The sequence below is a fragment of the Carettochelys insculpta genome, chromosome 21 (assembly GCF_033958435.1).
Source record: "Carettochelys insculpta isolate YL-2023 chromosome 21, ASM3395843v1, whole genome shotgun sequence".
Lineage (NCBI taxonomy): Eukaryota > Metazoa > Chordata > Testudines > Carettochelyidae > Carettochelys > Carettochelys insculpta.
In genome coordinates, this window is record NC_134157.1 from 8,520,174 (window position 1) to 8,533,218 (window position 13,045).

Consider the following 13,045-nt stretch of genomic DNA (forward strand, 5'->3'; position numbering starts at 1 on the left):
GGCTGCAGTAGTCCCTGTGATACCCTCTACTGAGGGAGTGCTGTACAGTCTGGGTGGGGGTACGGCCCACTCAGCCCCTTCAGGCCAGCTCCACTGGTGCCGAGGGCTATGAGCCTGGTGGGGAATTAGCCCATGTAGGGAGCATCCTCACACGGGCAGCACCAGGGCTCTCTGGCACTTCTTGTGCCAGTGCCTGGCAAGGGAGGGGTGTCAGACCCCTCCTGGGGGAACCTCAGGCCTGGTCCATGAACTGCTAGGGATGGCTCTTCTCAGCATCCACAGCACCCCCCTTGTGGCCAGGAGCAGAAGGTGCAAGGGAGGGCAGCCCTAGATCCCAGAGTAAGGAAGGAGAAAATGATTTGAGACACCTCCTGTCTGAGCTTGGCCACAATGAGGACTCATGGCCCAGGGCTCTACTGGCCTGGCCTGTTCCTCTTGCACAGCCACTCTGGTCGCAGGAAAGCAACCTGCACCAGCCTGGTGGCAGCCCACACCTCCTTTTCCCATCCCTGCTGCCTGAGAGTTCGAGCCCAGATGGCTGCTGAATTCACTTTCCAAGCCTGCCAGGGTCACTGCTGTCAGCTGCATACATAAAACATGGTGCTGTTAATTGAGACTCCATTTCCCCAGCAGGACTGTTGGTGAAACACCAGGGGGACCTTAAAAGTGCCTTGTTAATCTCCTGCTGCCCAGCCTCTTTCTCTTTACCAACCTTTCTGGGAGCAGCTCCCCTGGTGTTCCCACTCTGTCAGGAGCTGACAGGTATCTCAGAAGGAAGGAAACAGCCATCCTCCTCCTATCACCAACAGTCACATTTCTCTCTCCCTGGTACCCTGGCTGCCTAGCCACTACATGCTGCAAAGTCATGGCTGAATGGGCCAATGCAAGACGAAGGCCTGGCATGGTGAGGCTGGGAACCTGAATGAGGTCATGCCAATGGCTAGGCAAGCTTTCCTGGGCGAGCTTGGTTTCTCTCTAGCCTCACTATTTCCAGGCATGACCTGCCACATGGCACAGCTGGGGTTAACTCCAGTCAGTTCCCACCTTCCATTGCACAGCTGATCATAGGAAAGGCTGGGGAAGGAGTCATCCCGCCATCTGCCAGCACTTATTCTGAGAGTGTGGAGGAGAGAGGAAGTTTGGCACCCAGTGTAGATAAGGAGATGAGGAATCCAGCCCTAGGGGTGGGGGTTCAGAAGGCGGATGGAGGAGAATGCAGGTGGGAAGAGTGGGCCGTCCAGCCAGGATCCACAGTCTGGGCTGACCCTCCAGTGCGGAGTTTTTTCTTTCAGTAACAGTAGCGCCTAGCAACTGAGGTCACGGCCCCATTGTGCTTCACTCTGCGAGAACGCCTGTGTGCTCGGGGCTGTATGAAAACAGAATAAGAGAAGATTCCCACCCCCAAGGGTGTGTCTACATTGCTCACTAAGCCTGTGCTGACTGAGGATAGCAAGAGCTGAGGACCCGGGTGCTAGGGCAGCAGTTCAGTGCCTGAGTCTCACTATACTCCAGTCCAAGCCCAGTGTGGACTCCACGGAAGCTGCAGATCCGAGTCAGAAGGGATGCGCAGTGCAGTCAGGATGCGTTAGCACAACTATGAGCTGCAGGTCCAGCGACTGTAATCCCAGGTTTACCAGGCAGCATGCAGGCTCATGCGCAGAGCTGGAAAAACTACATAGGTCTACATGGCAAACTAACCCCACAGCAGTGAGTCTCAGGGCCAGGGTCCAAAGACCACTGTCTTGGTGCTGGCAAGAGAGAGCTAAACAGTCAGGCGGAGGGCTCTGGCTCGGTCTGGACCTCAAGCTCTGAGGTCAAGGGAGGAGTGTGGATTTCTGAGCCAGAGTTTCTCCACAGCTATGTATACTGCTGTAGCACGTGCCCAGGTCTGTAGACAGAGGCTCTGAAACTCCCAGCTGCACTGAGGGAGAGTCATTTGCATTTACACACAACTACCAAACTCACAAGCTCAAGGTCCACAGACCTGGGTTTACAATGCAGCGAAGACACACCATATGAGTTTACACTCTCCTACAGGTGATTAAACTTTTCACGTCTGGCCCCTCTTTTCATCCCTGCAATCCCTGCAATTAGCAGCTCCCCTCCCCATCCTGTTTGATGTAATACAAACCGACAGACAATTTGGTTATTTTCATATAAAAACAACCCTTTTAGCATGTGTAAGACAATGTCTGTAGAATGTAAAAACTTTAATTGGTGTGTGACTGTGAATACACGTATATAAAACCAATAACAACTTTCAACATTTTTAATGAGCTGGACACCCAGCAATTGATCATGCTGTACCCCCATTATGAAATTTCACACACCCCTGAGGGGGCCTGCCCCCCACTTTGGGCTCCTATGCCCTAGTAGATAAGATGTACACAGCAGAACCAACAGCCTCTGAGACCCTGAGCACAGGAGGATGGGGCTGGTTCCTCACTCCTAGAAGGGGTGGAGCCAAGGGTCGAAAGGGTGGGGCTAAGGACAGCTAGCCCTCTGTGATGCCAGAGGGCAGCGCTCCCAGCCCCCAGTGCTTGTGGCACTCTGGCAGTGATTTAAAGGGTCCAGGGCTCTGGCCACAGTAGTAGCAGCAGCAGCAGCAGCAGGGGCAGCCAGGGCTCTATCCCCCTTTGAATTGCTGAGATCTGGAGCATCTGCCCCCTTTGCCCCTCTGTCAGCAGTCCTGGGCATACAAAGGTCAGGTTGAAGCCATTAGCCCACAGACGTGCAGCAGGGCATGCAGGTCTCTTGACTCCCAACCTGGCGGCCTGTCCACTAGAGAAAATCACCTCTGCTTTCTTCCTGCTGTTTTGCATTTATGTTTGATTATTCGGTACAGTCCTTGTCAAGGAAAAGCTTTTGCTGACCATGGCTTGTTGTCTTGGCTGAAATGAGCAGTGTTCTGTAGAATATAGAAATGTAATAATGCTCCGAAGAAATGACTCAAAAACCCTACAGCATTTAATAGAGACTGTCAGTCGTTTGGACCCACGCTGTGAACCGCAGGGCAATCGTTCTGCATTATGTGCTACAGGCTGGGGAAAACAATGATTGATGAAGTCTCATTTTCTTTTAAGTTCTCTGGTTTAGTGCAGCTGTCTTAGGGCTTTCACCCTGCTGCCCATCACTGCAGGCTGAGTCTAGTGAGGTTTTCCAAGCACTTGTTCATATTATGAGTCTTTATGGCAGGTTTTCATGGGCTCAGTCACCCACCCGGGCTTGCTGGTTTCAAAGCCCTGTTATTGGAGAGTAGAGAGATGATGACATTTGGAGCCAGGGCCCTGAGACCCACCCTGTTCACAGGGTTTCAAAGCCCAGGCCCCACGCCAAGTGGGGAGATCTACCTATCTATTGTCAGCCCCCTAGCGCAAACCCAAGGCTTGGTCTAAACTAGACCTTACAGTTGACTGCAGAGACACAATTCTAGCAATGGCAGTTGGCAATTGCGTAGCTGGAATCAATGTATCTGCAGTCGACCTTAAGGTCAGTCCTGGGGAGGCTGACAGGAGAGTTTCTCCCATCGACCTCCCTTATTCCTCGAGAGAGGGGTACAGAGGTTCAACAGCCAACCCGAGAGATTGATTTTGTGCATCTTTACCAGACATGCAAAATCGAACTCCAGGAGATTGACCCTGGAAGAGGCTATCTCCTGGTAAGTGTGGAAAGCTGAGTCTGTTGACCCGGGCTCTCAGGCTCACTGCCGTATTTGGGCAGGGTGGGTTGCCATGGATGTATTCTTCATCTCCTGGCTTGGATGTTAGCTCACATTGGGCAGATTGAGTCTTTCATGAGCCCTCTCAATTCGCTGATGCTCATCCCAGCAAGTACAAGGTGCTGGGTGGTATTTGGGATTGTATTCTGTACTGTGGGCAGGGCTGCCTTGCAATTTGCTTGATTTCCACTTTGGGGAAGTATTCAAAGCTCAGACGAAGCCAGGGTAGCCTCACATTTGAAGCCTTTGTGCTCTCGCAGTAGGTTACTTATTGCTGGAATAGGGGGTGGTGCAGTCCCTGAACAGACTGTTGGTTTAAAAGTCACAACAATTTGTGTGGGGGAGCTGATTTGCTTTTAAAAACCTCCTGTCACCGTGTAGTTGGTCTCTGTGGACAGACTGAGCCCAGTGCCCCTGGAATGGAGCAGGTGAGCCTAACCTAGCTAATTAGGACTGTTCTACACCTGCCTCTATAATGGGCTGCTAGTAGGTAGCTAGGAGGAGGTCTGCAGGGCTTGAGAAATAACCCCATGACTGCTGCTCCAAGCAGGGAGCAGAGCTGGCTGAAACTAGGGAGCTGCAGGGTCAGAGACTGCTGGGAGGGGGACCAGGAACTTCCTTCAGACGGCATTTGGGTTATTTAATCTTTGTCATAAAGGAACAAAGCTCCTTGCCTGGTTGTGGGAGCATGTGTTTGGAGCTGGGGTGCAGTAGTGGCCACACTCCTCCCTTCAGCTGCCACAGTGTGATCCCTCCAGCCCACAAGATTAACTTGTGGCCGAACTGCTATGAAGGGTGAAGACGGTGAATTGTTAGCCGGGGGCATGCTGAATCCAGAGCTTGCTGCCTACATCCAGATCAGCTTGCAGGAGAATACTGGCCATGTTGGGCCAGAGCGGAGTTTTCTGCGGTGTGACACTGACTGTGATCTGTGAGGCTGTTTGATGACAGGAACGACACGGTCACTGTAAAAGAGAACTGCGGTATTCTACAGCTGGGCATTCACTGCAGCCAATGGCTCTCCTTGAAGTTCACTGTAACCAAATTTCACCTGCATAAAAAGCATTCAGGAGGGGCCCCAGACAGGTGACTTGCCCTGGGCTAGGAATGGCCTTGCCAGCTGGATCAATACAGGGGCTTGTAATCCCACCTCCTGGATTTGAGGCTCTGGTTAGTGTCAGCATGAGACCAGGCTCCCAAAAAGGGATGGCAGAGCCAGGAAGGTGGAGGCCCATGTCCAGCCATGGATATGTGGGCAGGGAAGGAGTGAGCTATATTTCTGCTCCCACAATATGTCCACTGTAACCAGAGAGTGAAGTGAGGCGGCCTAAGCCCCCTTCTTGTAAAGCTCCTTTAGCACCTGGAGCTCGGGGAGGGGTGGACAGGCATTCTGTACCGTTCTGAGCTGCCTGGAGGTCTGTCTCCCCTCCAGGCTGGGAAACGAGTGTGGGGGCTGGGCAGTCAGCTGCTCTGTGTGCCCAAGGTGGGGGAGTGGAGGACATTTTGCAACCACAGTCACCCTGACTAGGCCATTTCCTCAGTTTGCTGTGCATCTCTGGCAAATGCCTGCCCCACTGGCTGTCCCCAGCTCTGCTGCTGTCCCAGCCCTTCCATGCCCTGGGCTCCTTGGCATGCACACCTTGCTCTTATTCAAAGTGATCGTCTGCTGTGTTTCTGCCTCACAGGCATGTGTCTGAGAGGGGCAGCTGGGTTAGTCTGTAGCTTCACAAAAACAAGCTGTCCTGTAGCACCGTAAAGACTAGCAATTTTATTGTGTTTGGTAATGAACTTCCATGGGTAAGACTGACTTCTTCAGATTTGGAGCAGAAATAAGAATCCAGGGTTTATATAGCAGGGATGGGAGAAGGAAGTAGAAGAGGAAAAATGAGGGCATGTCACCTGTCGTTAATAGGAATAGTAGAAGAAGTAAATGAAGTGGGATGCCTGCCTGCAAATATCAAAGGTGAGGAAATTGCCCTTGTAATGGGTAAAATAATGGAAATCTCTGTTGACCCCGAGATTAAATGTGTCCAGCTTGCAAATGAATTCCAGTTCAGATGTTTCCCTCTGTAATCTTGGGCTAAAATCCTTTTGTAGGAGAATGGCAACTTAAAGATCCATTGTTTAATGGTCAGGGTGGTTAAAGTGTTCCCCTGCAGGTTTACGTGTATTCCAATTCCTGATGTCTGATTTATGTCAGATAATTCATCCTTTGGTACAGAGCCTGTCCAGTCTGTGCAACATACATGGCAGAGGGCCATTGTGAGCTCTTGATGGCATATATCCCATTCATGAATGAGCAGGTGTCTGAGCCCCGATGGTGTGGCTGATGGGGTTAGGTCCAGTGGTGGTGTCCCTGGTATAGATATGTGGACAGAGCTGGCAATGGGGTTTGTTGCAGGGACAGGTTCCTAGGTTAGTGTTTCTGTGGTGTGCTGTGTGGCTGCTAGTGAGTATTTTCTTGAGGTTAGGAGGCTGTCTGCAGGAAACAGGCCCGTCACCATATTCCAGTATAGGCTGTAGATTATCACTGCCCTGCGGCGAGGTTTAAGCTTAGGACTATAGGTGACAAGTGGTGGTTGGTCTGTTTTTCCTTCGTGGGCCTGTCATGAAGAAGCTGGCTTCTGGGCATTTGTCGGGCCCTGCTGGTTTCTTTACTTCTCCCACTGGGTAACTAAGACCTGCATATTTTAAACCAGCAAAGCAGCCCCTGGCTGCTTGCAAATGCTAAGCCACATCCAGACCCGCTGACACTTGGGGAGCACAAAGGGGGAAGTTGCCCCCCGAGCGCAGCCTTTCAAAGGGTCTCGGAGCTCTCAGTACTGCTACTTTGGCAGCAGCAGCAGCCAGCATTCTGGGCCCCTTTGAAATGCTGCAGCAGTGCTGCTCTGGCTGCGAGGGAGTGGTGGAGGGGGGCAGTGCCATGGTCCAGGCAGCACTGAGAGCTGACTGCCCTTGCCCCTGCCCCTTCTGCTCTTGGTCCCACCCCTTTGGGGATGTGCAGCCGGGCTCCCCTCCCACCTTACCCCAGGGCCTGCAGCATCTGTCAGCACTGCTGGCCACCTCTGTGTTACTGTGAGCAGCTGGTCGAGCTCTCCCTAAAGAGAGTGTCCCTAAAGTTCATTACGTTTCATTTAACTGCAGAGCATCCAGCAGGTCTCTGCAGTGCAAGGCAGAGTAGAAAACAGCAAACAGGCCTGCCTGGCTCTCGAGCTGCCTGTGGGGTGACTAATTATTTTGACTAAATATTAGATGTATTTATTGACTTTTTGGGCTTGGGAGGCTTAAGGTAAGGAGCAGCACCCTAGGCTTTGTCTACACTGCAGGGTTTTCAGAAATAACATATTGGGGCATTAGAATGTCAGCATAAGTTATTTCTGAAAAGTGCATTCCCGCAGTGAGAGCATTCTGTAATTGAGCATTCACACTAGAGCCCAATTTTGAAATAAGAGCAATGACGGGATTCCTCCCTGGAGATCAGTTAAGTCATAATTACCTCTGCTTAGCACATGCTGAGTCCATTTCCAAATTGAAAGGCGGGGAGTTGGCAAAAGTCAGTTTTTTTGGTGGAATTACTATTTTGAGTTGAATGCCCTGTTAGTCCAGAATAACAAGCTTTGCGGTGTGGATGTGGGGTGTGTGTGTGTGTTACTCCTGGATAAAAGGTTTTTTTCTGAAGGACCAAACAAAAAAAAAATCCAACCCTCTGTAGCCAAGCCTTGAGCTTCTCTTTCGTGGATCTGATCACAAGTCCATGGGAGTCTTCAGTGCCGTAGGTAGAGACAGGCAAGTTTCTGCAAGTACCAGTCCCTGTGGATGAAGTAGTTCTTTCCCTGCCTGGCTGGGATCCCTAGGGAGGAGTGATGGTTCAGTCCCCAGCCCTGGGTTGTCCTAGGTTGCTCTTGAACCGCACCCTGTGCTGGGTGACTACAGGTGTTCTGCTCCAATATGCAGTGAGTATGGAGCAGGAGTTTGGGATAGACAGGCCTTGAGAATGGCCAGACCAGAGGTGAATAACTTAAACTGTTTAGGGGTGCTGTCCTGTCACAACCCCCTCCCTTGGGAGAGGCCTGGGGGTTGGGGGGTGATGAGCCAACAATACCTGTAAGAAATGTGAGTGTTAGCTGGAGTGCTGGATAGTACAGGGTAGAGGGTTGGGGTGTGGGGATGCCTGAGCCACAGGGTTGGGCAGTATGAGGAGTTCATGGCAGGGAGGATTGGGGGTTCAGCCCCTAACCACACAACATGGCAGTGGGGGAGGAGCTGGGACAATGCCAGAGTGGTGCCCCGCAACCCCTTTCACCTGCCTAGCTGCCTGCCACTGAGCAGGGCACACAGGTGTGAGCACCCCACTTCTGCCCCTGCCGCCAAGTGCCACAGCTGGCTGTGTGCCAGAGCACTGCACTGGGAGACACCAGCTTACTTTCACCTCTGGGCCAGAGCAGTGGTGCCCATCTCCTGGAAGCTACTTCAGAAGAAGGTGCAAGGAAAGAAATCCCCTTGTGAAGGGGGTGTCAGATAAGCTATTTTTCAACCAGGACTCGGGGTGGCGTATGCCTGGAGACATGGAATATCTCTTCTAAAGCACTTGCTTCCTGCCTGTGGTCACTGGGGAAGTCTCTAGCTGAAGGGTCAGCAACTTTCCGAGTTAGAGTGCCAAAATTTCACCTTTTGACGTCTACGTATGTTCCAAGTGCCGGTGATGCTTTTTAAAGTTGCTAATAGTCCTACTTACTAGAGCTTCATTAATAAATAGATAAAGACACAGAGCTTTACTGTGTAGGTGGTGGTTGGTAGCATTAGTTGCTTGTTTGTTAATCCACAGGCAGCCCGGCTTTGAGCAAGCTCCCACTGCATGGGGGAGGAGGGGCACAGCTGAGCTCCCTCCTTGCATGCAAATGAAAATCGGGTTACATGCCACTGTTGACACCTATGCTGGTGATTGCTGACCCCTGGTGTAGCTGTTCCTTGATTGTGGCGTGAGCACAGTAAAGCTTTCGATGCAGTCTCTCATGGTATTCTTGCCAGAAATTGTAAGAAGTATGGGTTGGATAAATGGACTGTAAGGTAGATAGCCAGTTAGATCTTCAGACTCAACGGCTTGATGTCGAGCTGGCAGTCTGTGTCCCCAAAATGTTGGTCCTGGGGCAGGTTTTGTTCAATGGCTTCATTAAAGACCTGGACAAGGGGATAGACTGCACCCTCTGCAAGTTCACAGATGACACTAAGCGAGCGGGAGAGAGAGAGATGTTGGAAAGTAGGCATAGGATCCAGAGTGACCTAGACAAACTGGATGATTGAGCCAAAAGAAATCTGATGAGGTTCAACAAGGACAGATGCAGAGTCCTGCACTTAGAACGCAAGAATCCCAAAGACTGTGACAGGGTGGGGGCCAACTGGCTATGGAGCATTTTGGCAGAAAAGGACTTGGGCATTACAGTGGAGGAGAAGCTGGACATGAGTCAACAATGTGCCCTTGTAGCCAAGAAGACTAATGGCATACTGGTGAATTAGTAGGAACACTGTCAGAAGATCTAGAGATGTTGTTACTCCCCTCTATTCGGCACTGGTGAGGCCACATCTGGAGTATTGTGTCCAGTCCTGGCCTCCCCAATATAGAAAGAATGTGGATGCATTGGAGAGGGCCCAGCAGAGAGCAATGAAAATGATTAGGGGGCTGGGGCACATGACCTATGAGGAGAAGCTGCTAGATTTGGGCTTATTTAGTTTGCAGAAGAGACGAGTGAGGGGTGATTTGATAACAGCCTTCAATTTTCTGAAGAGGGGCTCTAAAGAAGATGGAGAGAGGCTGCTCTCAGTGATAAGGGATGGTAGAATAAGGAGCAATGGTCTAAAGTTGCAATGAGAGAGGTATAGGTTGGATATTAGGAAAATCTATTTCACTAGGAGAGTGGTGAAGCACTGGAATGCATTCACTAGAGAGGTGGTGGAATCTCCATCCCTAGAAGTTTTTAAGTCCTGGCTTCACAAAGTCCTGGCTAGGAAGATTTAGTTGGGGTTGATCCTGCTTCAGGCAGGAGACTGGACTCGATGACCTCCTGAGGTCCCTTCCAGCCCTAGGATTCTATGAACCCTCTGGTACCCCTGGTTATATTAGACAAAAAACAGCATCCTTCCCAGACCAGCTCATTCTCAGTCCCCTGAGGCTTTGCATAAGAATTAGGATGGTTAACTCCAGTGTCCTATACTCATTCCAACCTGCTTCCCTCAGACCCTGCTGCAGTTTCAAGTGGTCAGACACTCTTCTTGGCCTCTCGTTTAACAGTCTACGTTGTGGGCTGTTAAACAACGGTTGTAATCTACCCCAGCAGTGGCTGCATTTCAGCAGAGGGGACGGAGTGGTAGTGGCATGGACCAGTGGCATGGAATTGTGAGGCTTGCTCCATCCGTGTTTGATAAATGTGTGGAGATTACCAAGTGAAAGGTTCCATAGAAAAGCAAAGCTTTCGCATTAAAGCCTAGTAGTGTTAATTGCTGCTGTTTCCCTTTTTGCTCTGGAATTAGTTCCCTTTTTCTCCTGTACTTTCTCCCAGGCTCTGAAAGGCTCCAAGAAGCTGAACCTATCGGTGCATTCAGTTGGGCGGATCCCTGGGGGCTATGTCACCAATCACATTTACACCTGGGTTGATCCCCAGGGGCGGAGCACATCCCCACCCGCGGGCCTGCTGCAGCACCAGAGCAGCTCCCTGCAGAGGGACAGCGAGAAGAGGAGCCACCTACAGCTTCTGCAAGAGGGGGATGAGAAAAAGGTGAGTGAAGGGGGAGAAGTTTCAAGCCCTGGGAGTCCCGTCACCTGTTACCATGGAAGTGCAAGCCTGTCATTCTCCTCGATCTGTTCCTACCAGAATCAGGGCTGACCCTTTGCTTCTCTAGGTCCTATGCCATTTTCCTGCACTTTATGGTGGTATGAACGACTGAAGGAGGGGCAGAGCAATGTAGAAGGGCACCCCCAACTCTCATCTGTTCCCCAAATTCAAAGCTTAACTCTCTTCACTCTCCAGGGGATGTCTGGAAAACACCCCTGCCCTCTGGGATGTTTCTGTCCAGATTTACTTTCAGTTCCATCTTTTAGGTCCCTATGATGGCGGAGTCCTGCATAACTCAGTGGGGATGAGGCCAGCGAGGTCCTAATGAGATCATACTGGGTTCAATGGAACAGGACAGGAACTGAGGCCCTCCTTGTAGGCTTTTAGAATCAGACTTCTGTTTTGAACATCAGAGTTCTTTCCTGAACGGGAAGGGAAAGAGGCTCTTTCAAATGCAAATGGGACAATCAGATGACTGCAGTTGTGATGCTGCTGATCAGCAGTGAACCCTTTTCTGATGTTTCCCAGGCTGACCACTAATGTTAATGTCAGTTACAAATCTGATTAATATGAAACTATCCACACAGGCCTCTCTTATGGCAGTGGGGTTTTTTTGATGGCTGTATAGCAAAAGGACTTACTACTGCTTTCCCTACAGGTGAGTCATTTAACTTTGGGCCAAATGCAGAAACCTGGTGGAAGGGACGGAGAGGAGGAGGGTTCAGTGGGAATGTTGTCTGTGTAAAGGCTGGAAGAGCCTGCGCAAGAATTTCAGTCTCTCTCTCCGCAGAGATATGGCCTCTCTTCTGCTTTTCTTTGCCGAGTGCTCTGGGTTTGGACTCTGCAGAGAGACTAGATTTATTTGGCTGATTCATGTGGCAGCGAATCAAGAGAGGCTTGTGTGGAGGCTTCCCCTTGATTGCTTTATCTGCTCCAGGCCCCTTGACTGCTCACCCAAGAGGCACTTAGCGTAGCCTGATGCCTCTGAAGCCAGCACCTCTCCTGGTGGTGGGGTAGAAAATTACCCATGAAGGAAAGCGATGTTTTGCTGTGCTGGTGCAGGATTCAGGCCAGTCCCAAGGGAGAAGGGCTGTTCCTTTTATAAAAGGAGAAGATGAAACTAGCTCTTGGGGGTGAGGGTTGCACATTGGCTCCCCTCTCTGCCTCATGTCTGCTTGGTGCGGGCCCAGAGGCTCCTTGAAGCTGGGGGTTGGTCATATTTCCTCATGCACCTCACTCTCCTCTTACCTTTCATTTCTCTTTCCCCCATCTTTATTTTGTGTGATCTCAAATAGTAGCAGTGCAGCAGAAAAGGACCTGGGGATTACAACGTATGAGAGGCTGGATATGAGCTAGCAGTGTGATCGGGGTGCATTAGGAGAAGCATTTCCAGCAGATCTGGAAAAGTTATTCCCCTCTATTCAGCACCAATGAGGCCACATACACAGTACTGCATCCAGTTCTGGTCTCCCCAGTATAGAAAGAATGTGGATGCATGGGAGAGTGCCCAGCAGAGGGCAATGAAAATGATTAGGGGGCTGGAGCACATGAACTATGAGGAGAGGCTTCAGGATTATTTGAGTTTATTTAGTTTGCAGATGAGAAGACTGAGGGGTTAGGGTTTGATAGCAGCTTTCAACTTCCTGGAGGTGGGTTCTGAAGAGGATGGAAAGAGGCTGTTCTCCGTAGTGAGGGACGGCAGAACAAGGAGCAATGGTCTCAAGTTACAGAGGGGGGAGGAGTAGATTTGGATATTAGGAAAAATTTCCCCAGGAGGGTGGTGAAGCACTGGAATGCATTACATAGAGAGGTGGTGGAATCTTCACCCCAAGAGGTTTTTAAGTCCTGGCTTGACAAAGTTCTAGCTCGTCTGATTTAGTCACGGTCAATCCTGCTTTAGGCAGGGGGCTGGATTCTGAGGTCCCTTCCATCCCTTGGATTATGTGATTCTGTGAAATCTCTGAGAAGATCTGAGCCCTCTATACTTGCTGTCTGAGAACGTGGCTCATGGTTGTGTGAGGCCACAGGCCAAAAGTGGTGGAGAAAGGGGCTGAGCTCCCACTTTGCTGGAGTTCCCTTGTCCCTTTTCCTCCAAACCCTCTGCTGACTTTCAGCACCTGCCTCAGAAGCTGACCAGTTAATGCTTTTAGAGTAGCAATTTGCAGGGGGTGGGATGTATATTATGCTGCCCACTGAGGGAAGCAAAAAACCCAGCCCCTGGAGCATCATCAGTATGAGTGGACAAAAGGTGTTGGATGCTGTATGCTTTATTTTATGCAGTGCTGTTCAGCAGATGGCTTATCCAGAGGTGCCTCCTTCTGGCAGTTAATGACTGGACATGGCACTGTAACAACCCAAAGCTGAAGCTGAAGAGGAGTTCCACCTGACAAGAGAATTTGGGAAGGCTGTCCTGGAGCACTGGGGGGCTGTCGTTTGTCCAAGTGCGTGTCTTAAGGGATGAATGTAAGGGTGATGTCATGGTGGTGCGCTGCTTTAGATC

The 13,045-nt window shown here is 50.7% G+C and overlaps 1 protein-coding gene across 2 annotated transcripts in view; it reads left to right on the top strand.

Annotated features, from left to right (window-relative positions):
- The window catches only part of WHRN (whirlin), a 121,040-nt gene that overhangs the window by 19,117 nt on the left and 88,878 nt on the right, over nt 1–13,045 (top strand). For both annotated transcript variants that reach the window (XM_075015454.1, XM_075015453.1), the window contains exon 3: nt 10,273–10,488. In XM_075015454.1, coding sequence (XP_074871555.1) covers nt 10,273–10,488 — 216 coding nt within the window. The remainder of the gene's footprint in view (nt 1–10,272; nt 10,489–13,045) is intronic.